Below are 25,496 nucleotides of genomic sequence, written 5' to 3'. Positions count from 1 at the left end.
TTTTAACATCTTTGTCAGTGACATGGACACCGTGATCGAGTGCACCCTCAGCAAGTTTGCCAATGACACTGAGCTGTGCGGTGTGGTAGACATGCTGGAGGGAGGGGTTACTGTCCAGAAGGACCATGAGAGATGAGCCCATGTGAACTTCCAGAAGTTCAAGAAGGCCAAGTGCAAGGTCCTGCATGTGGGTCGGGGCAATCCCAACAAACACAGGCTGGGCAGAGAATGTGTTGACAGCAGCCCTGAGGAGAAGGGCTTGTGGGTGTTGGCAAGAAGCTCAACATGGCCCAGCAATGTGCATTTGCAGCCCAGAAAGCCAGCTGTGCCCTGGGCTGCATCACCAGCAGCGTGGGCAGCAGGGCGAGGGAGGGGATTCTGCCCTCTGCTCAGTTCTTGTGAGACCCCCCTGCAGCGCTGCGTCCAGCTCTGGGGTCCCCACCGTCAAAAGGACACGGACCTGTTGGGGTGAGCCCAGAGGAGGCCGTGGAGATGCTCAGGGGGCTGGAGCCCCTCTGCTGTGAGGCCAGGCTGGGAGAGCTGGGGTGGTTCAGCCTGGAGCAGAGAAGGCTCCGGGGAGACCTTGGAGCAGCTCCCAGTACCTAAAGGGGCCGACAAGAAAGCTGGGGAGGGACGTTTTACAGGGGCCTGCAGCGACAGGACAAGGGGGAATGGCTTTAACCTGAAAGAGGGGAGATTTAGATTGGATACTGGGAAGAAATTCTTTACTGTGAGGGCGGTGAGGCGCTGGCAGAGGCTGCCCAGAGCAGCTGTGGGCATCCCATCCCCGGGGGTGCTCAAGGCCAGGCTGGACGGGGCTGGGAGTAATCTGGTCTGGTGGAAGGTGTCCCTGTCCATGGCAGGGGGGGTTGGAACTACATGGTCTTTAAAGTCCCTTCCCACCTAAACCATTCTATGATTCTGTGATCCAGAACAAGGTGAGAATTTTATGTGCTTTTTAGATTATTTTTTTGTTACTTTCTGCATAAATTAAGTGTTTTCATCCCAGCTTCCCAAAGCAGTGTAATCTTCAGGTTTACTGCACAATACACATGCATATCCAATGACAGTGTCTGCTTTGAAAATATTCTGCTTGCTGTTACTCTCTTGATAATTATTTTTAAAAATCCATGGGAGAAGCGTTACACAGCCAAATCCTTCTGGGATTGGCAGCCCTTTCTTCTGTCTAGACTCAAGACATTTGCAGGTGATGTGATGGGAGATGGCATTTGCTCTTGTTCTATGAATGTCTTTGAAAATCCATCACCGGTGAATGTATTTGGAGGGGGAGGGGGTGGGTAGAGCAAACTATTAGGAGCAAGGCTGTAATGTTAGTTTATTTTCTTACGTCATGACCACCGATTTTACCTCCCCTCCCTTGCCAACGTCCAGATAGTATCTTAAAAAAAATTGTTTATTCGTTATGTATCTTCATTCTGGATATGTAATTATTCCATAGAGACATCTTGTGTAAGCACTGTGCGGTAGTCACAGAAGAAAATACTGCAAAATGCTGTTTGTGTAATTTCTGATATGTACAGACAGGGGCAGCAAAAAGACTCTTGGTGAGGGGACTGCCTTGAGGGCCTTGGTCTGCTTTGGCTCACAATGTACTTGAGGCGAGACTCTTGTGAAATATGGGATGGATTTGTTTCATCCTCTTGCCCTCCATCTCACTTTCCAGCAGTCATGTATATCCCTGTGATTTACCACTGAGGCTTTTTGTGCTGAAATAAACTGTCTGTCTAAGATCATCCTCTTCTAAGGATGCATTTTGGGAATATGAGAAGGAAAGAGAAATGGATGGTCAGTAAGTGCTGGCTCAAAGGGCAACCTCAAACTCATCATCTGCTTCTGCTCATGTGGGTTGTGTCTATGGTGGAAACCCTCTTGGGAAACCATGTGAAATGGGCAGGTAGCCCTGCATTTGTGCCTCTTGGAAATGTCTGGCTGCCCCACAGCATGCTCTTTCACGTCATTTGACAATGAAATAAATCCATAAAATGGTTAGATAAATGTCCAGAAAGCATCGCATAGAGTATTGCTCTGGGATCGTCCTCTGGTTTGTACCTATTATCTGATATTGAAAGGTATCTCTTCTTTTTTTAGCTGTATGCCTAGAAATAATGTTGGTAATTGTTAACTATTACAGTGGTTAGACATGAGTATGATTATTTGATTTGCCTTTAAGGTGCTTATTCACTGATGGGGTTTGATTTCAATGAAGTAGGCTGCTGTGGTACTGAGTAGCTGGGGAAAGATCCACGGTTTGATTAAGTGATTGTAAAGTCTCACCAGATGTGTGATTGAAGTAAAATAATATCTTTGAATGCTCGTTTAATTAAAACATTTGCATTCTTTTGGTAGCCAGAAGTGCAACTTGCAGAAGGCTTTGATGTCTTCATGCCGAAATCTCAGCTGGACTCTATATTATCAAACTATACTCGCTCAGGAAGTCTGCTCTTTAGGAAGCTGGTCTGTGCATTTTTTGATGACAAGACTTTGGCTAACTCTTTACCAAATGGCAAAAGGAAAAGAGGGCTGAATGACAACCGGAAAGGACTAGACCAAAATATTGTGGGTGCAATAAAAGGTATGTTATTTGCTTTCTTTCATATGTGTAATTAGAACATATTCTCAGCTAAGGAGAATGTAAGTAGATTAGAATGTCTGACGTGTGTTAGGTCTATTAAAATATGCAGTCTTATTTTTATTCCCTTTCATTCACTTGTTAAAAATAGCTTCTACAGGGACGGCTTGTGTTAATTTTAAGCCAATGATCCCAGTTTCTGAAGTCAGGATCTAAGGTTAGAAACTCAGTGTTCGTGTAAGATTTTCCCCCCTCCCCGGATATCAGAGATGCAAAGAAATCTTGAAAACGTAATGACAGTGTTACTGATCCTCATCAATCAAAGTTCTGAGGCTTGCACTGCATCTGACTGTGTCTGCTCTGTAAACAGTTTAGTAGCTGGACTGGGGAGAGATGGAGGAAGATAATATTGGAACTGAGATGAGTTTGATGCTTGTAAGAATGGTGGTGGTCCTTCTTTTGTGGCAGCAAATTTCTTAGTCAGTGTGAAGATCCTGTGCTGGGTGGTTTTTCTTAGTGATCACTGCTTCTAGCTTCCAGAACACGTGTACCTTGAAATTGTGTGATCACAACATATAAAGAGCTAGTATTATGCTAGAGATTCTGAACTGGATTCTATTATTTTGAAATCTGATATAGTAGGGAAGATACCCAAGTTACCAAAAGACAAGCTGTGTTGCAAAGTAGAGCTTATTTTAGAGGCTGTGACTCGTCCTGAGGTACAGATTGCTAACTTAGGAGACATACAGCAATGAGAAGAGCTTCTCTAAGTCCATTGGCAGCAAAAGGAGGCAGGGGGAGCCTTTGGCAATCACCTCTGTGTCTGTGTTTGTCCTCTGCCCATGCAAGAAAGACATTGACATACTGGCTTGAGTCTAGTGGAGGGCTACCAAGACTTACAGTACTGAACCAGGTAGGTGGTGAAGTGTGTATGTCAAGTGACACATGAGGGTGGAGAGGCTGGGGGAACTGAAGAGAAGATGATTCAGGAGAAGCCATATTGTCCACAACTACTGAATGGGTTGGTGCAGAAAAATGGAAGTCAGAGTCTTCTCAGAGGCACGAGAGGCATCGGGCACATGGAAAATTCCAACATGATATAAGGAAAAGCTTTTTCAACTGAAGGGTGGTTGAACAGTGGAATAGGGGCTCAGAGGGGCTGCAGAATCTCCATCCCTGGAAATGCTCAAAACTTGACTAGTCACAGTTCAGAGCATCATGACCTAGTTTGGCCATGCTTTGAGCAGCAGGCTGGACATGGACATCTCCAGAGGACCCTTTCAACCTGTGCAATTCTGCAATGAATATATGTTGTGGCTATGTCATAGTTCTAATACATCTTACAGAGTTGCTGGCAGACTTCCTTACAGTTATTCTTAAAATTAGGTTTAAATCACAAATGCTTTTTTATACCTTCCTTTCTTGACCTCAGTAATCTGCAAAAACCCAAAATTGAATTCAATCTCTCTATGTTTCATTCTTCCTTAAAAGCTTTAATAAATAAGTTAAATGGAAGAAAAATTAATTCAAAATTTTTTTAAAAAAAAACCAACAACAAATGAACAAACTCTCATTTGAGCAGCACTGTGATAAAAGAAATGTTTTCTCAGTAGACACAGCAGCACTATTAAAATAGCAGTCGTCACCCACTACGGAGAGCAGTGTTTCTCAGTAGCTGAGCTCATAGCACTGGAGCAAATTCTGAGGCTTGGTTTAACCTCTTCCCTTGAGTTTCGGAGAGGAAAGGTGGGAGCTGTAGTTCTGACAGGTAAATTTCCCCTGTGATGGTACTACTAGGTATGCCTGTAGTAACAGTGATCTTGATTGATGTTTACAGTATTGCCCAAATGCTCTTGCCTGAGCCCGTTGCTAAAAGCTGTGGTGGAATAAGACACCAAGGGCTAACGTCCTGTGGATTTTTCCTCAGCCTGGCTCCAATAGCACCCTTCTTCCCTCCAAAGAGCTAAGCTATCAGACACTGTGGTTTCATTTATTCCAAGAAATAACTGAGCCAGTATGAAATCTCCACAAGAACAACGTCATGTTGTTTGCGTTATTATCATTAGGACATTCCTCTACCACGTGCCCAGATATCCTTTGGTGGCAATTTTAGTCTTTTTCTATGACAGAGATACAGAAGTGGAGAAAAGGCTACATTCATGACAAAAACAAGCAGAGAACTTAAAGGACCAACTGTTTGCTTGAAAATCACTCTTCCTGTCTGAAAACATTTTAACCGCTGCCCTTACAAGTAATTTAATGCTTCTGCAACAGTATGATTAGCCGGGGAGAAATTATTTCTTTTGACTTTGGGTATTCAGTGGCACTTGCTGAATCAGTTGCAGTGTTTCTCCTGGGCAGTCAGTTTCCCTTGGGAGTCACATCAATCTTTCACTCAGAACTGGGGGGAAAAAGATGAAAAGAAAAAGATCAGAAGCAGTAAGTTTTTTCCTCTGTGTCATTGACTAGAAGTCCAGCCAGTGAAGTCCTTCTCTGCAGAAGTCAACGAGCTGTGTTCAGATGTAAGTGTGATGTGGCCCTCAGGGATCCATGCTGGGACCAATACTATTTAGTAGTTTCATCAGTGATGTAGTGGTTTCTAGCACACACTCACCAAACCTGCAGATGACACCAAGTTGAGCGGATTTGCTGGAGGCTGGGAGAGCTGGGGTTGTTCAGCCTGGAGGAGAGAAGGCTCTGGGGAGACCTTACTGCAGCTTTTTGATATATAAAGGGGGCTTATGAGAAAGGCATCTTATGAGAGAGACATTTTACCAAAGCCTGTAGTGACAGGGCAAGGGGCAGAAGTTTTACACTGAAAGAGGGTAGGTTTAAATTGGGTACTAGGAAGACTGTTTGTTTTGTTGTTTGGGGGGGGGGGGGGGGGGGTAATGATGGTGAGGGTGGTGAGGCATTGGCACAGGTTGCCCAGAGAAGTTGTGGCTGCCTCAGCACTGGAAATGTTCAAGGTCAGCTTGAGCATCCTGATCTAGCAGAAGATGTCCTTGCCCGTGGCAGGGGCTTGGACTAGATGATTTTGAAAAGACCCTTTCAACTCAAACTAGTCTATGATTCTGTGACAGAGAAATTGTTAGCACCATACAGCTCAGGTGAAATAGAAAGGAGAGGTCCCACTTTCTTCTGCCTCATTCCTGTTGCATTCCCATTCCTTTTTGCCCACGTTGGTGTTTCCCTAACCACACATTGAGCGATCAAAGCTACTTTGACTTTAATTCAAGAGAAGAACAAGCAGGTTAGAGAAGGAAGTTAATGTCTTGACTCAGGCTGCCAGACTCTGGCTTTCTGTGCAGGCAGCAGCAGGCAGGTGCCATAATTCCTGCAGCAGGCACTTGCAGTGGGTGGCCTGGGTACAGCCTAGTGTCACAGATTGTCCCCAGGCCCTGGTCACAAGCAGGAGCTGCGCTGGAGTGTTTGAAGTAGGAGTCTTAAGTCATGGCTCAGGTTCCTGTTGTCGGGTACCGTATGGATTCAGAAGGGAAAGGCTATTTTTACTTTCAGAGAGACCATATTGTTGTAAATCGGACACTGGCAATGTGTGGGGCTGCACTGGCTTCTGTGGGAAGCCCTTGGAGTTGGTCTGATAGCCTTGCTGAGCAGCCTGCAGGGGAGAGTATTGCCTTCCAGGCAATGGTTCTGCAAAGTTGTTAACATGGAAAGAGTTTCAGAGGGTGTGATTGCTTTCGGTCCCCTTATACTTACCAGCTAGTGCTGTTCCAGAAGCGTGTGTGTACTGAAATTGTCGTTTTTGTGTTGCATGCTTCCCCATCCCATTTGTGTGGCATTTGTTCTCAAGGATTACAGACTCCTTGAGCTGGGACCAGTTTTCTTTTTTTGTTTGCCGTCTGTAACTGGACAGTGGGCTCCGAGACCTCTGACTGAGACCACAATGGCAATACTAACAGTGATAATATTTTTTCTTCTCTTGTTTAATTTTGCACACTTCTCAGTCATGTGATGAAAATCAATTGCATCAGTTTCACTCCATTTATAATTTTGTCTTTTTGGTATAGCATTGTTAGGTTTGCTGTAAATATGGAATTAAAGGTAACGTTGACCTTCTACATACCATTTTTACTAAATGCAAAATTGGACCTGTAGGATACTTCCTTTTTCTCAATGATGGCTTATTTTTTTCTAGTACCTTTATAAAAATTCTGTTCCATCTGGTTCAGCAGTATGAGAACTGTAGAGGTTTCCACAGTGGTAGGACTTCTGTCTTTCATCAGTTTGCCTGCAGCCTTAGCAACCTGACCAAGAGGCCACCGAATGACCAGATCTTCAGCTCTCTACTGTACCATATGGAAGGCAGCATTTATAAGTGCTTGCCACATCTGGAGGCTCAGTTCAGCGTACACTGTTATTTTTCTCTGATGTTTTTGTGTGAAAGTCATAAATGGAAAATGTCAGGTATAGACTGTTTGTCTGGGATAGGCTTTCATAAGTAGTGACTATGGTATTACTGTGACATTTATACACACAAATGACTTCTGAAGGATAAACTTGCGAAACACAGAGTTAGACTCTGTTCTCATAATCCTAGATTTGGCCATTTAAATGCTTTTTCATAAGTGGATAATTTGATATATTTTGTTTATAATCCTCTCCAGTCTCCTTTTCTCCATTCTGGTGGCACATTTCAAAAAGATGTTATCTTTTCATTTCAGTCTTTACAGAAAAATACTGCACTGCTAACCATGTGGATAAACTTCCTGGTCCTAGGGACTGGGTCCAGATTCTTCAGGATCAAATTAAACTTGCAAGAAGACGATTAAAAAGAGGCTCAGGTATGTATAAAAATGTAAGGAACAACATGTGATTGCCAGATTAAAAGCTTAGAGCCTTTGTATCCACCAAAGTGGTTTTGTTGTTAGCTGTAAAGTTGTACATGTTCACTCTATGAAAATTAGAACTCTTAAGATTTTAGCAGGTTTCTGTGTAAAGTTCAGTGTTTCCTTGTGTTTGGTATGGTAGCAAGTTTAGGAGCTGTCCTTGCAGCCAAGTTAACTTTGAGTCTTTCTCAAATGTTGTCTCCAACCCCTTTCCACTAGCACCCAAACTCTTCTTCCCAGAGTTTGATGAAATTTGAGCCCGGAGCTAGCTGATCCATTCGGGATTGCAGGTAGACTTTTTAAATTCTCTGTTATTTGGTCTGACACGCCACTCACTGTACTGTTAAGACATAACTCAGATGACCTTCCCCTCTACACTCTATGTGTCTGGAAGGATAGATGAGTTTTCTCATGTTCCTTGTGAAAGAATCAGCATCACTGTAGCAAAACAAACCCAAACCACCACCCACCCTGGTTGTGCTAGCAAGGTACTGCAGTACATGGGAGGGAGATTGCCAGCAGTGAGTAACAGGTAATGTAAGTAGGGTTTTGCAGCAAAGCTGCTCAACGTTGGGGATAACCTGCATGCTGGGGGCTGGGACCAGCCTATGGTGAAGGCTCAGCGCTAAGCTTTCACCCTGACAGCATGCAGCTGGTGAGCTCTCAGCTCCAGCAACTAACAGCAACGTGCTGTCTCAAAAGCCCTGGTAGAATTTGTGGGAAAGCAATATCACTGATGAAGAGATGTGTAATTACTTTATAAACCTTAACTAGTCTCCTTCCCATCCTCATGCCTCCCATCCTACAAGGGGCTTTCTTTGTACCAGACTTCACTTACTCTTCCTCATCCTAGTGTTTTCTTAAGGCTCCCTTGTGGTCTTATTTCTTGCCCATCGTTCCCTCAGAGCATCTGACACCATTGTCTGAGGCACATCACTGGTGTCAACATCCTTAAACACAGTCCTTCACTGTTACCGTGTTTAGCTGCCTGCCTTCTCCCCTTTTCCCTTCTGCCCATCACCACAATTAAGTGCCTGTTAGCATCCGTGGGTCGACAGGATGGGAAACCTGATGGCTCTGCAGGCAGGGGATGCTGGTGGTCCCAGTGGCTGGGGGGGGGGGGGCGGGGCAGGGCGGGGAATGTGAGTGAGGCCACAGGAAATGTCCTCTCTAGCTCCCTGTCTCAGAGAGCCGACGTTTTCTGTCCAAAGCTGTGTCTTTGAAATGCACACTTAGACTGGCATCTGAAATCATTCTCCACAATGTTATTAATGCCAGGAGGGAAAAGCGCAAGACCGAGGAAAATGAGAAACACCCAGAGACAGAAATAACACAGGGGGAGGAAAAAAGTGCAGATTATTCATAGCATAAGCTTCCCTGAGTAGAGAAGAAAAAAAACAGTAGCAATGGAAAAGGTTTCTTGTGCATGTTGGGGGAGGGAAGAGAGAGGGATACAAGATAATCTTGTTAAAGACAGCATCAGATTACTGGTGTTGTACAACAGGACTGCTTCTGCCCCTCCCGAGGCTGCCTGTACCCCCCCAGGACAGGGGGGTGGAAGTGGGATGCCAGGCTTCCGTAAGGTGAAGAGTGCAGTGTGGGATGCGGGGAGCAGAGGGTCCTTCGGCTGTCTGCAGAAGATCCCTCGGGAAAGAGGATTGACCTAATTTTGTTTTGATTTTTATTTTCTTTCATCCTTTTTTATTTGCTTTTCTTCGTGCCTCTGCAGGATATTAATTAAAATGACAATGACTTTCAGCTTTTGCCTTTCAAATGGGGCCACCTCCATCTCTGGTCCTTTCTCAGGATGGCAGAATCTAAGCAGAGGATATTGTCTTTAGAGACAAGACTAGCAAGACTACGCAGAAAAATAAGTGAAGCTGAGTATAGTGTGACTGAATAAGACAGACTCCAATATCTGTCCCTGCCTGCAGAGGGAAGGTAACTCATTAAGCGGTATGTGGATGAGTAGTGAGCAGCAGTGTACCTAGCAGCCCCTCGGGTTGATTTGCTGAAAAAACGTACACAGTACCTAGACTGGTAGAAAAGCTCTATTTTTGGTGGTGTTTAGTTTACTGGCCATTCCCTGAAGTGCACTGGTTTCTCTCTGACACAAGGCCACAGGCAGACATGCTCTTTTCAATCTAGCAGGAGTGATTGAACACACCACTGTGGCCACCCGCACCTTCCTGTCTGCCTCCATCTCATCTCCTCTGGTGGCTTAAGCGAACCCAACCTGGCCTTGCACTGAAGCAGATGAGAATCTTCCACAGCCTTTGTGACAGCAAAGCAGTGGATAGCAGCAGAGAGGCAGGAGCAGACAGCTGGTTGCACTAACATCTTCATCTTGTTGAAATAAGATTTGTTAGTACTTCTGTGTTACGACGGTGAGCTTTTGATATGAGGGATGTAGAGCTGGTCAGGTGACAGATCCATCTAGTCTCACATTTTGTTTCCAACGATGGCTGTTAGCAGATACCTTGGGGATGTTGGGAAGGATGCTCTGATGTTTGCTAGCATAGTCTCACAGCCCTCAGCAGCTTTATCCTGATATAACACTGGTTGCACGGGAACTATGCACATTTTAACTATTCATTGTGAAGCCGTACCAAAACTGTTAAAGCTGTTGGTAACTTAGAAAAGACCAAAATAGGCAGGTGTGGAGCGAGGTTTGATCTGCTGTGTGGAGAAGGTGTCCCAGGACTTCACTTTGCAAAACTTAGCTTTTAAGAATCCAAAAACTATGGGAATTGTAGCCACTGGGATGTGGGACTCGTCACTCTTCCAGCTGAGCTCTTGAGCTCTTCCAGTCCATGCGTGGCTGGTGGTGCAGAGGCTGAGCCCTCCAGAGCAAGTGTCCTCATCTCTGTACTCCCAGGTCATTTGCTTCTCATATTGTCTCCACTTGCTCACTGAAAATGCCCGCTAAGTTGTGGGTGTAGACTGAGGTGCCCAAAGAACAATCTGAGCCAGTGGTAAGCCACATTCACCTGAGACCTTCTGAACCAATGTGTCTCCCTGCTGCCTGGTGGCACTGATGTATCTGCATTGGTTTCTGGTTTGTCGTGACGCACAGGCTTTATATGGAGAGAGCTTAGCATGATCCATTTGTCTTACAGAAGCCACAACACAACTTTTTAGTCACCACTGAGTTGGGCTAAATTTGAACAGCAGAAATATTTAAGAGAGGAGGGGCAGGCTTTCCATCCTGCTTGCCTTCCCCTGAGCCATTTAGTACATCCTCTTGATTAGTTTTTCATTTCAAACCAGTCAGTAAGACACTGCATTCTTGAGCAGCCCTCTCTGCTTTATCCTGCGAAACATTATTTCAGCCTGATAACGTAAATCCTGCTGTAGCTTTCAGTGATATTAATAATTTCAGAGAATTCCAGCAAACAACTGGGGTGGATCTGCTTTTCATACCCCTTTCTATAAGGGCATACTCTCCTGAGTGTTTCCAAATTAAATGAAATCATGATCACTGGATCATAGAAGCTGCCCACCTTCAACCTTATTTATCATGCTTGGCTCATCTCCTAGAATTAGGGATAGAAAAGCTCCCTACTTGGAAAGCTAATCAAAAAAACACTTAAAAATTCTGCTTTCTAGAAAATAGTTCCCCTGTGTAGATTTTGAAAGGTTGTTATCCTAAGCCAAATAAAAATTCATTTAAGTTCTGACTCAGTGACAATATTTTTCATAGCTGGAAATATTCTTCTTTTTTTAATTTATTTATTTTGCTTTGGCTTTTTCTTAGTTCTTTTAGATTATTGCCTGAGATCTGAGACTTGGGTAGGTTTTTTTTATTTGTTAGATCTGAGAATAAAGCTGTCACTGCCATTAAATTTTTATTGGCCTTGTTCAATCTTTTCAAAATTTCACAAGTTGGCTGTTACAAAGGGGAGAAGAGACTGCGAGGTTAATGTTACAAACAGATGTTATAATTAAAATTAAAGAGTATGATAATATTCCTCAGCCTTGACTACTGGTCCCATTTCATGCTAACAGTACGGCATACTGGGGCACGGCTTCGTACTGCCAGGTCTGTCTTCTCCCAGCAGAGAAGCTGAACGTTTTTGGCTGCTGGCATGGGATGCAAAGTGGCCCCAGAAGGGAAGAAGTCAAAAGAAAAGGCATGTGCATAGATTTCCTCTCTTAAAGCAGCATGAATTACAATGCAAATTGTCTTGTAATTTACAGCGGTGGGTTTCCCATGGCATGGTCTCTTCACCCTACAAAAGAGAATACGAGTAGGTGGCTGGTGGCCTTGCCAGCGGCAGCACAGAGGGAGACAATCGACCATTAGCACAGAGATCTTAAAGCAGGCAAAATCAGAAGGAACCGACTCGCTGTTCATGTCACCTCTGTGCCAGACACAGCATCCGAAGCCTTTTGATTACTAAACTCTCCATCCATTAATAAGTGGTAGGTCAGGGGCCACACATCTCTCGCAGGAAGTTCTTCCTCCCTTTTTATGTTTTGAAGAGCCTGTAAGCCATGATTCTGTGGCAGCTGTCCATTGCATCAACAGGAAAGCTGATCCTGGGTGAGTAATACTCCCGAAGCACACAGGGTAAGAGTTGTTCATGCAGAGTGGTTGCCTTGTGCGTAACGTGGAGGCTTTTGATTGTCTTACTCCATAAAGGAAAATACGGCACTGTTAGAAAACATGCTGAAATTTTTCAGGCAGGATTAATTTAAAAAAATTACATGCTGTGACGCTTCATCCTTGAATTGTTGTTCAAAATTAACATTACCTTGTTGCAGTGTAAAGTAGTGGGAACGAAAGAAGAAAAAATGCTTACCTTTTTTCTGGAAATATGCCTTTTCTCCCACATCCGTGTTCAAACTGCTGCTCCCATTGTTCCCTATGACAGGTTTTTTGCTTTCTGTTTCTCTTCATCCTTCTGATTTCCCTGGTTCATTTTTGATACAATATCTACGCGGCACAAGAAATCAGGTTGATTTTTTGCTTTGCAATACACACAGGGTAAGGAAAGATGTAGGATGCAAGTCCAACATGTGGTGTGGTGCTTTTGTGGCCACTGTCTTAGACAAAGACAGCAAGACTGAAATGAGTAACTGCTGCGTTCATCTTCCCAGCCCTAAGCATACCTGTACCGCTGTCCAAGGAGTAAACCAACAGGTGTACACTCAACAAACATGTGCATCAGAGGCTAAACAATATTTTTTTGGGAGGTGGGTGGGAAATTCTAAGGAAACGACTACCAGGATTGTTTTGTAAGAGCTACTGAGCTCTATCTAAGCACAGGACAGAAAAGAGGCTCCAAATTCCCACAGCAGGATCTGTTCCTTCTTGCCCTGGCTTGCAGGCTGGCTCAAGACGAGTAGTTCAGCTGGAAGTCTCTGGGTGCGGTTGTTGAAGGCAAACTTTCTTTCCTGCTTGGAATGACATGTGAGAAGCTGGTGGGGTTTACATCCGTGTTAGGAGGGCAAGGTGTTTGTCATGTTTTTGTGTCATACTTCACCTGGAGGTGCGGTTACACATCCAGTTTCATAAAACAAATTCAGGCAGCTACTGAGAAGAGTGAGTAGGCTCTCCGGGCATCTGCCATGCTCCCACTCCCTTTCTGGCTCTGGCACAAGCATTCATGTGGCAATGTTGTCAGTTTTTAACTAGATCTGATCTTGGTGACCATATAAACGTTTGTGCTGGCATGAGGAACAGGATTGGAACAATTGGTGGAGAGCTGGAACCTCATCTGTCAGTCTTGCACCAGAATAAAATGACCAGGTAGCTTTGTTACTGAGCTGCTTCTGCAAAGTTGGAGACTCAACTCTTCTGAAAGCGAGGTCCTTCCTAGCTCCCGTTCGCTTCTTTTTGTATTACTGCCTTCCTCAGAGTTCAGTTTTAGCCGGGTGTAAGAACAACCGTTAGGGAGGAAGGTAACTACATCTCTAGACCTACTTCTAGAGTTGTGGCTGAGATTTCCAGAAAACCTGTTGCTTGAGTGGGCAGCCCAGCTGGCACCAGCCCTGGTATGGCTAGAGGGAGAACATTCCAGCCCATGGCCAGCACTCAGATCTGGCTTCCCCTGTGTTCATAGTTTGGGTCCCTGCAACCCAAGGGGCCGGTTACAGCTTTGTCTCTTGTTTGCTGAGTAGCTGCGCTGCTGAATCGCTTGGTGCAGGTAGTTCTTCATAATGTAACTAGAGGCTAGCCTCAGACTGTCACTCCAGACTTTTTAAGGTGTGTGTATCCTGGCGGCTGTTTCTCAGCTGCTCATTTTGCCGTGCTGTCTCCTCCCTTGGACATCCAGTCCTTCCACCACTGGGTGTCCTGGTCCAGGTTCAAACCAGCCTAGGTAACCTATTCCCGTTTACTGTGCCCCCCGGTCCTTCCAAAATTCAAAATTTTTGCAGTAAGCTGTGGCAAGCACTTGATTTGTTTCTGGTCAGTGTGCCACCTTCTCACAGAAAGTGGAAAAAAGTAAATGAGTCAAGGCAAAGGGTCACTTGCAGGTCTGTGCTGTGTACTTGTCAGGGCTTTGCATTTGAACCTGCTGTGGGAGGAAAGCTGCTTAGTGCTAGGGGGGTTAGTTTGTTTCTGTTTTCTTTAATTCAGTTAATTTTGCAGAACTGAGTAGAGAGTATATAGCTAAAAACTAAACTGACATCCACACACGTGGGAGGTGGAGCAGCCTCTTGGTCCAGGGACGGATAGCCAAGGGTGATGGATCTATGTGAGGAAACTAATGTAGATCAGGAGCTGGGTTCTTCTTACATATCATCGTAAAGGCAAGAACTCAATATCCTCATGTGTAGAGCCATGATGAAGATGACAAGGACAGTCAGCCTCGTTTCAAGTGGGAGCTGAACTAAGTTGCTCAGTGCATCTGTAACCTTGATTGGGTTTGGTCCCTATGGATATCGTGCACTGAATGAACGTGAGCAGATGTCTGTCCACCACAGTGACTCTGAACAATGTAATGGGCTGGTCCTTTATGACCACACCGAGTTTGCTAAAGTGCTCTCAAAGATCTCATTGTGTTGTAAAGGCTTTAAATATCATGCTGAAGTGCCAGAAGACAAAGGTAGTAAGACTTTGAATAGGGCTTGTGAGGTTAGGCACCGAATTCCTGTTACTCACCTGTAACTTACTCGAGGTTCACATGCACACTGCAGGGTACTGCAGCCCGACAAGTCACTGCACATCTGCTGAGCCAAATTAGCTATTTATCTTTTATTTATCAGCGCATACCCTTGGCCTGTGGCAAATACGAGATGAACAAATTAGGCTTTTGGCCTTCCTTCACCGTGGGCTAAATTGAGTCAAATGATCTTGCATAAGGTGTGGGTTGAAAGCACGTGTGTGTGCATACACGGTAATGGCCTGTGTACCTGCGTGCTTCTGTGCTTTTTAAATTACACTGGGTGCCCACCTGCATCTTTGAAGACATTTTACGCTCGTAAATCTGTCCCCCGCAAAACGAGCTTGCCTGTGGTGATGAGAATTTGGGTGCAGAAATGCAGGTATTCAGCTTTTCCCCGGCGGCGGTGGCAGCAGATGGCAGCTGGCGGAGGGTGGGTTACCAGCCTGAGAGGCTCTTCCTCCCAGGCCTGCTGGGGGCTTTTCCTAGCTGATTTTATCAAATGATTGCAACTCCTTTTATCATGCGGATATCCTGATACCTTAAAAAGAGCAAGTGTTACTCCATCCCCTTGCTGGCACAACTGCTGCTTAATACCCGACTCCCTCTTCTAAGTTTGCATTTTTATTGTATGACCTTTTCCTCCAAGCAGTGAGTTTTTAACTGAGCAATAGCAAATTGCAGCTGAGGAAAGTAGATAGAAAATGCAAAATCACTCTACAGTATGTAGCTTTTTAATCGCATTCCTGTGTTCAGTAAAAGTAATGAGATTTCTTGTTTATATTTGTAATCAGCAGAGGCAACTGACTGTGATGAGAAGCCGGACATTTCTCTACTACAAACAGGTAAAATGCATTAAAATTTTTATCAGCTTCCAATGTGCATTTGTTTATTTATGGCACAGAAGCAGTTTTCAATAATCCTGGTGTGCCATATACAGTCAGGTAATTGCACACAAGACCCAGCTATCTTAAGTTTTGAATGGCCTGTACTAAAAAGCAAGTGCATCAGAATCTCACAATTTTCCCCTCTATTTCATATTCATAAAACCTCAAGGTTCATGGTAGCAGCTAAGCTAATAAGGCCAGTAAGTTACCCTTCTTATGCCAGATAGGGAATTGTGCTCATCCCTGTTTTTTCTGGGACTTTTTTTGAATCCTTAATGGCGCTATTGGTAGGGGCAAACACAACAAATTGTATCGTAGCATCTGTTCAGTTGTCCAAAGTTAGCAATAATATCTTGGGTCCACAAGAGGATTGCAGGGATCCTCACATGCTAGTTAAGTGTTGGTTTATTTTTTCTGTAAGTGCAGCCACCCTGCCTTAAAAGCCTGACAGTTGCTGAACAGCAGCTTAGCAATGCAGCTGCGTGGACTAGGAAATAAGATTTTTGGCACCCTGTTGAACATGGTCTTGAAAGCATGTTCAGGCTGAGACTGAAATTTGAAGCACCCTGTCATTAAGAGTCAGTCCATCAATAGGTGCCTTGGTGGCAGGAGCTGAGCTGCCATCCTCTGAAAATCCAGCAGGGCCAGAGTCTGGGGAGGTGGTCATTCCCCTGCAGTGCAGTCGTTTCCCTGTCATTTCACCAAGATGCTGGCTGTTATCCCCAAAGCCAATTCAACGGGAGGGAAGGTCTTGAGCAGACAAATAAGGTCATGGATTATGGTGCCTTTTTATCATATACCTAAGGTGCAACAGCAGAGGGTGGTTGTGGATCACCGATGCTGTTGCTGTGAAGAACAGGATGGGGCTGATGCTGGGTTGCTGAGCGTGTGGCACAGTATCTGGAGGCTATGGGGTGGATGGGAGAGCACTAGTACCATTGCAGCATCTGTCTGTTGTGCAAGGGCTTCCCAGTCTCTCTTGCGTAAGGGCCGGAGAAGGAGCTTGCACACACCGCTGCTGTGTGCCGGCACAGCAGATGCCAGCCGTGGAGCGCTGTTGTTGAAATCCCGCTGTCGGAGCACGTGCAGTTACTAAGGAATAGGACCAGCGAAGCAGTTGGGAGGACAAGCAGCTGTAGTCTTGTTCTGGCATGGACCCAGTGGGGGCTGGGAGCACGCGCTGGCTGGGAGCTGCTGTGCTGCTTTCTTGGCCAGCCGCTGGGTGATGTTTCAGGGTACGGTTGTGATAATAGATGCAGGAAGCTCTGGCTTGAAAGGTCTCTTCCAAGTGACATCCTGTTCGTTTCTTTTATCAGGGAGGGCAGCAATTCTGTTGCAAGAGGACATTCATAAAGGTTGCTAATGCGACGTAGTGTTATCTTTTCATTGATAATTAATTGTATTAAGGAGCAGAATTACCGGATTGCTGTGCTTTTCTTTGAGCACAGTTTCTGTAGTTGCTACTTGCATTGTACATCATTGTTGGAAACGGTGTGCTGAGATGGTTGTGGTAGGGACAACTCCCTTTCCACTCCACAGCAGATCACCATTGCGGTCTGCCTGCTGGTACACCTTTGAGCATCCATGCATGCAGTTTTTGAGCCGAAATACCTGTTTGCAATGTATACTTCTTTGTACTATCTGTGGAAGGATGCCTAAATAAACCACACTGCAGTTTGCGTTGGTGGGGGAGGTGATGCTCACAGGCTGTAAGCCAAGTGTTTGACTCACACCCATTATTAGATGTGTGTGAGTGCCTCTTTATAGTACGTATCCATGTAATATCATAGTGTTCTTGGAAGCAAATGATTTAAAGTGATATACAGACAGTATAATGACAGTAATTATGACAAAGAACCAAACTACAGATGCTTTCTATCAAGAAGTGTAGCAAAAGAGGTGGGATACAACTTTTACAGAAGCGTTTCCCTGTCTTAGTACGACTAGTTTTATAAAGGGGTATTTCTGACAGGTTCTTTAAAGAGAGCTTTCATGCGATTTATTCAGCCTGTCTTCTCTGTTTAGCTTGAAAAACCTTTGGGGAGGAGTCCCCCTGACTGCGTGTTTGTACAGTGCCTGCGCAATGGGCCTCGGTTGCAGGTGACAGCTAGTGTCAGCTAAATCACGGCCTCAAGCTGCGCCAGGTGAGGTTTAGATTGGACACAAGAAAAAATTTCTTCACCAAAAGGGTTGTCAAGTCCTGGAACAGGCTGCCCAGGGAAGGGCTTGAGTCACCATCCCTGGAGAGATTGAAAAGACATGTTGACATGGCCCTTAAGGACATAGGTTAGTGGTGGGCTTGGCAGTGCTGGGTTAACAATTGGACTAGATGGTCTTAAGGGTCTTGTCCAGCCTAAATGATTCTGTGACCAGTGGTTAACCTGGTGTGTTGGCAGAGTAAAACCAGACTGAATCGGATTGCTTGAGATGGGGGGGTCTTGCAGGAGATTGTGTGGGGAGAAGAGGTCAAGTATGGAAGCTATCTATGACAGACATCAGGTGGTTGCTCTCTTGGTCTTTTTAAATTTTTGAATTGAACAAATTTTCAAAGCAAAAGCACCCAGAGTGAACGATTTGAATCAGCAGCTAAGTGTTGGTGCCAAAAAGCAAGGGAAAACTCAGATGCCTTGTCTCTGCCTTTCCTGCTCAGTCAGTTGTGCCTGTGACACCGGCGATGTTAGGAGCAAGATCAGGGTATGCGTGGACTGGTGATGCTGACATGCATCGTTGGATCACAGCCTGTGGCTGGCACTTTGTTTGAGACACCTCCATCAGAAGTGTGGCTGCTCTCAGCTCCTCATCACTGGTGGGAGAAGGTTCAGATCAGTTAAGGTTGTGTTTGGAGGTGTCTCTCCTCTGGTGCTGGCAGGACTGGGCGCTGAGCACGGTTGGTTGGCGTAGGTGCCTACAGCCAGGTTTGAACCTGCTCCCGCTGTGTCCACGGTAAGCACAGTCCTGGACTTTGAGGAAAGCAGGGGATGTTTTGTTTTCAAAGCCCTCTTTTGGAACTCAAAAGCCTTGTAGAAAAATGGAGCTGATGTATCCTCATAAAACTAAGGAAGACATTTTTGCCCAATTATATTTTAGCACTTCCGAGCAGAAATCATGCTCCCATTTTAAAATTGCCCTCAACGCTAAGAGGGCCTTTGCTTTAAAAGCTGTTGATTGAAGGGTGTTTAAAGTAAATTGAAAGAACTGTGACAATTAAACTTGCTGGGAACTTTGGTGCATTGACAGATAAATCTCAAGAAAATACTAGAAGAATTGTCTTTAAAAAATGTTACCAAAGCTTGGTCTTCCACAGTTCCAGCTTTTGCACCTAGCAAAAGCTGGAGGCTGTGTCCAGAGCTGAGCTGAGACAGATCGGGCAGCTCCAGTGGTAATTATCTTGAACTGAGTGGAAAGACTGATCAGTTCCTTGGTGATACAGGCACCTGGAAGGTGTGAGATAGGTCTTTATCAAGATGTAGATGTGACATCTTTGGGAGTTTTTCTGGCTAAGTTGCTGTTGCAAAAACACTTATTTTTGCCTACGATTTACATGAAGCACCTGGATTTTGTGTTTTAAAAGAAAAACCAAGGAAGGCATAACCCTAAGTTCTGCAAGTGGAAATAAGTGTCAGCCAGCTGCAACACCCTTTTCTTGAATCCTTGTCTTGAAAATTGGATTTGAAAGATATATACAGTCCCGGACTGTGAGAGAGCCCTCCTTAAAGCCATGCTTTGGACCACAGCTGTGCTGAGATTTTCTATCGTTTCTCCACACTGGGGTTAATTTCAAGATGAGAAAAAATTTTGATATCCCTAGAAGAAGCCGAAACACTAACAACCCAGTCGTCAGGTCCAGAGGTGATACAGCTTTGTGAAAAGATGAGAGCAATCCCTTAGCAAAAAAACAGATGATAAGAAAACAGCAACGATCCAATTCTATATAGGTTGTCTCCTTTTCTCTTGAAATACATTTTCAAGAAAATGAAACTTCAAAAAAAAAATCTTTTCGAAACCTTAAATATAAATCCTTTATTGTAATACAAATCTTTATCCTTTCAATGCATGATTGTATGAGTCTTCCCTTTTCATTGGGTCGTATTTGCCTCTCAGGCTGATTGATGTCTGTCTCCTATTTGCCCTGTGTTCTTAGCGTTCTCGTTGTAATTCTTCTGTCCATCTTTCATTGTTCTGTTTAGAAAAAGCACATTCTTAAAGTGCTTTAAGAAAGATGGGTTATAATCATACTGTGCACCTTTTTATATGTTTTTTATATATATATAAATAAATATATATATATCCTCCCGTATGCATTTAGACTGCTGTGGAGGGGTGGGGTGGTTAGTTGTTTTTTTTCCAAAGAAGATCCCAAAGTATGTACTGTAGGTTTAAAATTCATGTGGTGCTTTTTTCATTTCTTCAGAACCATAACTTCAAAGGGGTGAGCATCACAGTGTAGTTTGTGCCTAAGTCAAATGCAGCTCTTTACATCTGAAGTGGGGTGCACTGTATGTTGTGTGAAAAACTTTGCTGGCAAATTTAAAAAAAATTACTTAATTTGCTTTTCTTTATCCAGTTGAGCTCTACTGTAAATGGAGTTTAGCAGCCACTGCCTGCACACACACCAGCAGTTCAGCCTCATCACAAAAAAGTTAGAATGGAAATATGTAATTTCCATCGTTTTAATTGTTTTGGGTTGGTTTGGGGTTGTTGTGGTTTTTTTGCAGGTTACTGATTTCTTAAATGTTTGTATTTTTGAACTGATTTCTTCAAACTGTCTTCCTTCAGGTAACCTTTTCGACACCACAACAGATCATCTGATAGACACAAACCTAGATTTTTCATCTTGAATTTCACATTCTGCATCAGCGTTCTGAGCGGATAGAAACTTCTTCTCCCTTGAATAATTTTCCCACAAGATTGGTGCAAGAACTTCAGTGTACCGCAAGACATGGACATTCATACAGTTTTCCCTTCAACTTTGTGTTGTTTCATGTATTTTCCATGTAACCTCAAATAACGAAACCACCAGATTGCTTCACTGTTCTTCATCTTAATTAAAGATGATTTCCCTCTGTATTCAATGCATTATTTAATTTGCAGGGTAACCACTCTGAAAACATTTTCTTGCGTTTGTTTTTCTTCCATGATTGTATTTTTCCATGTGATTGTATGCTTTCCAGCAGTGTTTCATCTTGAGCCACGCAGAGGTGAATATGCACAGCTGGGTGACCCGCCCTGTCCCCGGGGATCTTGGTGGCATTTCTCTCCATCACAAACCCCAGGGGCTCGATGAGCATTTGACTCGGTGAAGCTCTTTGTTTCTGCAGACCCACTTTTCCTTTTGTGGCTGCTGTGTACCAATGCCTGGTCATGCACAGCTGGATTTAGCAGGAAATAAAGCAGGATTCCTCCCAGCAGTGCCCGGTTTCCTAATTATAGCAAGGAGAAGCCATTCCTCAATTTCCCCTACGTGCTCCTATTGGGATGGCTCTGGAGCATCTTTCTGGTGCAGATTGCTGGAGGTGGTCATTCTCCACTCGCTTCCCCCTGCAGCCTGCCCTACCACCTCAATCTCAAAACCTATTAGTTTGCTGATTTCCAGGAGGAGGGTCTGCACACTGTGATTTTTCAACCACTGTCCTTGGTGAAAATATTCACCTATTTTAAAAAAAAAAAAACCTCACTTTTTCACTGGCCCTCTATTGATATCTCAGCAGTTAAGATGAGTGAATCGATCAAGAAATTGCACTACCCTCTTAGACGTTGAAAGGGTCGGTCCTTTCAGGTCAGGGCTAAGGTAAAATTGTACGTGGCCCTCCATGCAAACCTTTACTTCTGCACCTTTCATCAGCACTAAATTCACTTTAAAAATGGCGTGAAAAAATCTAGAAGGTCTTACCTACAACATCTATCAATCACCAGGTAGTCTGAGCATCTTTCTGCAATTCGACAGAGAGCTTGCTAGGGCCGTTACCATTATGTTTCCTTTCCCTCTGTATATTTTAGGTGATTTGTTTGTTTTTAAAACTATTTGGCCTTTTGAGTGTCTCAACAGAAGTGCTATTACAGAGTGGGATGGCTTTCAAAATAGTTGATCTCTTTTTTTAAACAGTCCTAAAGCCTGTTTCTCAGATGTTGCCGAATGCCCACCAGTAAGACTAAAGCCAGCAGGAGCGGTTTGTTCTCTCGGCACCTGAGAACCAGGCTCCCAGCCTTTCCCCACCCACCTGCCGCGGACTTTTGGGAATGACCATTTTCTCTCTGAAACTGTGGAATAGATCGAATGTGCACTGCAAACCTTAAATTTTGAGTCTTTCCTTCCTTTGTGGCTTGGGGTTCCCTGCACTGGGCAGGGGGCACTGGTCCGTCGTGTACGTATCGTAACCCTTCAGCAATGGAATCAGCATTTTGTAAATTCAGAAGATTGCATTTGTGTTTACTTACTGTGACTGCTGTTCAGAATTTCTTCAGAAATCTTTTTATAGTGTTTATTAGAGAGAAAAAAAAATCATTCCATATTTAGGTAAAAATGTCTCAATCTTCTGTATATATGTTTTATTAATATGTAAATATTTAGATATTTTTAAATTACTATGTTCTTAATAAAGCGACAAGGGACTAGTTGTGAAATGGTGTATAACATTGTGTTGTGTTATCGATCTCTGGGAAACTCTCTTTGTCAGTTCAGAAAAGAAAACCTACAATAAATAACTTTAATTGCATGTGTGTTCCTGTGTTCTGTGCTGGGCTTCCCCACTTCAGAGGACTTACCTAGCCGTTAGTGGACTACGTAGAGAAATGTATAGGAAGACCCCAAAAATTACCACCATGATACCATTTTTCTGGCTGTCTCAGATGGAAACCATGCTGCCTGCCAATCACGACAATGTCTATATCCAATCACATAATAACTCTTGAGTATTAAGTGCTGATATGCTTGAAGACTAATTCTAATTGAATTAGGTGCCTTTATAATCTACACTTAAAAGGTTAAGCTCTGCTTCTATGGAAACAACACACAGGAAGGACAAACCAATACGCATAATTTGGAGTAGCTGCAAAGATATATGCTTGGTAATTTATTATCACATCCTCATCAAATGTTGTTTAGCCTTAGAAAGTATTTCCTGCACAAACATGTTCATGGTAATCTTCCATCAATTACAAGGAGCCAGTGAAGTGAGCGAATGGCTCGCCACACCTTTTCTGCTTTATATAAGGAGGGATAGGGACAGATAAATAGCCAGTAAAAAGTCTAGCAAGAGTTGCCTTTACACTTGGGTGGCTGCGCAGATCAGCTAAAGCCAGGTGCATGTCTTGCAGCCGTGTGTCATGGTGAGTCAGCATGGGCCCCCTCCTCTGGGGGCCACTGAACAGCTAACTCAGGTCACAGAAGAGTTTAGGTGGGAAGGGACCTTAAAGACCATCTGGTTCCACCCCTGTGCCACAGGCAGGGTCACCTCCCACCAGCCCAGGTTGCTCCCAGCCCCGTCCAGCCTGGCCTTGAGCACCCCCAGGGATGGGGCACCCACAGCTGCTCTGGGCAGCCTCTGCCAGCGCCTCACCGTCCTCATAAATTTTTTTTCCTGATGTCCACCTAAACCTACCCTCCTTCAGTTTAAAACTGTTGCCTCTTGTCCTGTCACTACAGGCCCCAGTCAAAAGCCTCTCTTTCTTGTAGGCCCCTTGTAAGAATTGAAAGGCTGCAGTAAGGTCTCCCTAGAGACTTCTCCAGGCTGAAGACAGAAACCCTCAGCCTGGCCTCACAGCAGAGGGGCTCCAGCCCTCTGAGCATCTCCACGGCCTCCTCTGGGCTCACCCCAACAGGTCCGTGTCCTTTTGACGGTGGGGACCCCAGAGCTGGACGCAGCGCTGCAGGGGGGTCTCAGAAGAGTGGAGCAGAGGGGCAGAGCCCCCCTCCCTCGCCCTGCTGCCCACGCTGCTGGTGATGCAGCCAAGGGCACAGTTGGCTTTCTGGGCTGTGAGCACACGTTGCTGGGCCATGTACAGCTTTTCATCCATACATACCTAATAATGGAATTATTTATACTGGAAAAGACCATTGAGTCCAACTGTTACCCTGGCACTGCCAAGCCCACCACTAAACCATGTCCCCAAGCACCGCATCTGCACATTTTTTAAATACCCCCAGGGATGGCAACGCCACCCCCTCCCCAGGCAGCCTGTGCCAGGGCTCGGCCACCCTTTCCATGAAGGAATTTCCCCTCACACCCATCTAAACCTCCCCCAGCACAACGTGAGGCCGGTTCCCCGTGTCCTGGCGCTTGTTCCCTGGGAGCAGAGACCGACCCCCCCTGCCTACAGCCCCTGCCAGGCAGCTGTAGGGAGCCACCAGGTGCCCCTGAGCCCCCCTCTGCAGGCTGACCCCCCCAGCTCCCCCCGCCGCCCCCCCCCAGCCCCTGCCCCAGCCCCTGCCCCAGCCCCTGCCCGGCTCTGGACACGCTCCAGCCCCTCTGCGTCCCCCCTGCCCTGAGGGGCCCGACCCTGAGCCCAGGCCCCGAGGGGCGGCCGCACCGGTGCCCAGCACAGGGGTGTCCTGGTTTTGGCTGGGATACAGATATTTTTCTTCCCAGTGATTGGTACATGCTGTGTTTTGGAGTTAGTGCACTAAAACACCCTGATGTTTGCTGGGTAGTGTTTACACTAAGTCAAGGGCTTTCCAGTTGCTCAGGCCCTGCCAGCGATAGGGCTGGAGGGGCACCAGATGCTGTGAGGGAACACAGCCGGGACAGCTGACCCCAACTGGCCAGAGGGATATTCCATACCTTGTGACATCATGCCCAGTATATAAACTGGGGAGAGCTGGCTGGGGGCCACTGGTCACTGCTCAACGTCTAGCTGGGCATCAGTCAGTGGCTGGTGAGCAGCTGTGTTGTGCATCGCTTGGGGGTTTTTTAGTGTTTGGGTTTTTTTCTTGAGTTTTATTTCTCTTTACCTCCCATTCCATTACAATTTTTATTAGTAGTAGAGTAGTAGTATTATATTGTACTTTATTTCAGTTATTAAACTGGGGGTTTTTTCTATTTTTTTAATGTATTATTTGAGCTCACAGATTTTACCTTTTTCCGATTCTCCTCCCCATCCCACCAAGGCAGGCGGGGAGCAAGCAGCTGTGTGGCCCTTAGCTGCCGGCTGGGGTTACACCATGACAAGGGTGATGATCACTGCCCTGGTCCTGCTGGCCACACTATTGCTGATGCAAGCCAGGATGCTGTTGGCCTTCTTGGCCACCTGTCCTTCCCTGCAGGGCTGCTTTCAAGCCCTTCATCCCACAGCCTGCAGTGGCATCGAGAGTTGCCACGACCCGGGCACAGGACCATGCACTTGGCCTTGTTGAGCTCCATGGGGTTCATGGGCGCACTCCTTCAACCTGCCAAGGTCAACAGCCAGCGCCAGCGCCCTCCACATGCCCACAAACTGGCTTCAGATCTGAATGCAACTCATCACTCTCACAATTAGGGAACTTCCAGCTTGACGGAACAAATCTATCTTTCGCTGAACAACAAGTGTTTTCAATCAGCTGCTCTGCGCTGTCACCCCCAAAAGTGTGCCTTTGTTTGGCTTGGTTTATTTAGGCAGGGCGCAGGTTAATACGCTGCTACTTGTAACTTTAAGTGGAATGCCCAGTGAACACCCATCTTTAAGATACAATTACGCGCCAGAAATGCTGCTGTGTGCCGGGATCCACCAGGCACTAAACCTCCTCTGTGCTGCAAAGCCACCAGCAAGCACTGCTGCCAGGTTGTCATTTCACCTATTGAAATGGCTTTGGGATGGAGCAAGCGTGTGGCCGCACCCACGTGTGGGCTTCAGTCAAAGTCCAGCAACCCCGCCAGGCTGTTCGGCCAGCACGTCCCTCTGTCCTGTGTACAGGGCACCAGAGATTAATACTTTGGGTGAAAAAAAACCTTCTGAAGCTTAAAAGGAAAAAGGATATCCTCCTGGTAACATGAAAGGAAACTGGAGCCTGGGCTTTATAAAAAATGCATTAATTGCAAGACAAGAAGAAAGTAATCTCAAGTGCCTGTGACATGTGGGTTTAGAA

The 25,496-nt window shown here is 45.2% G+C and overlaps 1 protein-coding gene across 7 annotated transcripts in view; it reads left to right on the top strand.

Moving 5' to 3' along the window:
- BEND7 (BEN domain containing 7) overlaps nt 1–22,152 on the top strand; it is a 49,039-nt gene extending 26,887 nt beyond the window's left edge. For 4 of the 7 annotated variants that reach the window (XR_008732388.1, XR_008732387.1, XR_008732385.1 and 1 more), the window contains 4 exons: nt 2,368–2,593; nt 7,276–7,395; nt 11,641–11,986; nt 15,347–15,397. Coding sequence is in view for 2 of the 7 variants with exons in the window: in XM_005439301.3 (XP_005439358.1) it covers nt 2,368–2,593; nt 7,276–7,395; nt 15,347–15,397; nt 20,216–20,277 (459 nt within the window). In the remaining 5 variants the exon portion in view is untranslated. Of the gene's footprint in view, nt 1–2,367; nt 2,594–7,275; nt 7,396–7,659; nt 7,731–11,640; nt 11,987–15,346; nt 15,398–20,215 lie in introns of those variants that run through there. The other 3 variants (XR_001334719.3, XM_005439301.3, XM_014280033.2) reach the window with 3 other exon arrangements.
- Nucleotides 22,153–25,496: the final 3,344 nt, after the last annotated feature.

The sequence above is a fragment of the Falco cherrug genome, chromosome 5 (genome assembly GCF_023634085.1).
Source record: "Falco cherrug isolate bFalChe1 chromosome 5, bFalChe1.pri, whole genome shotgun sequence".
Lineage (NCBI taxonomy): Eukaryota > Metazoa > Chordata > Aves > Falconiformes > Falconidae > Falco > Falco cherrug.
Note: the sequence above shows the minus strand (reverse complement) of the source record. Positions and strands in the feature narration are given on the sequence as shown.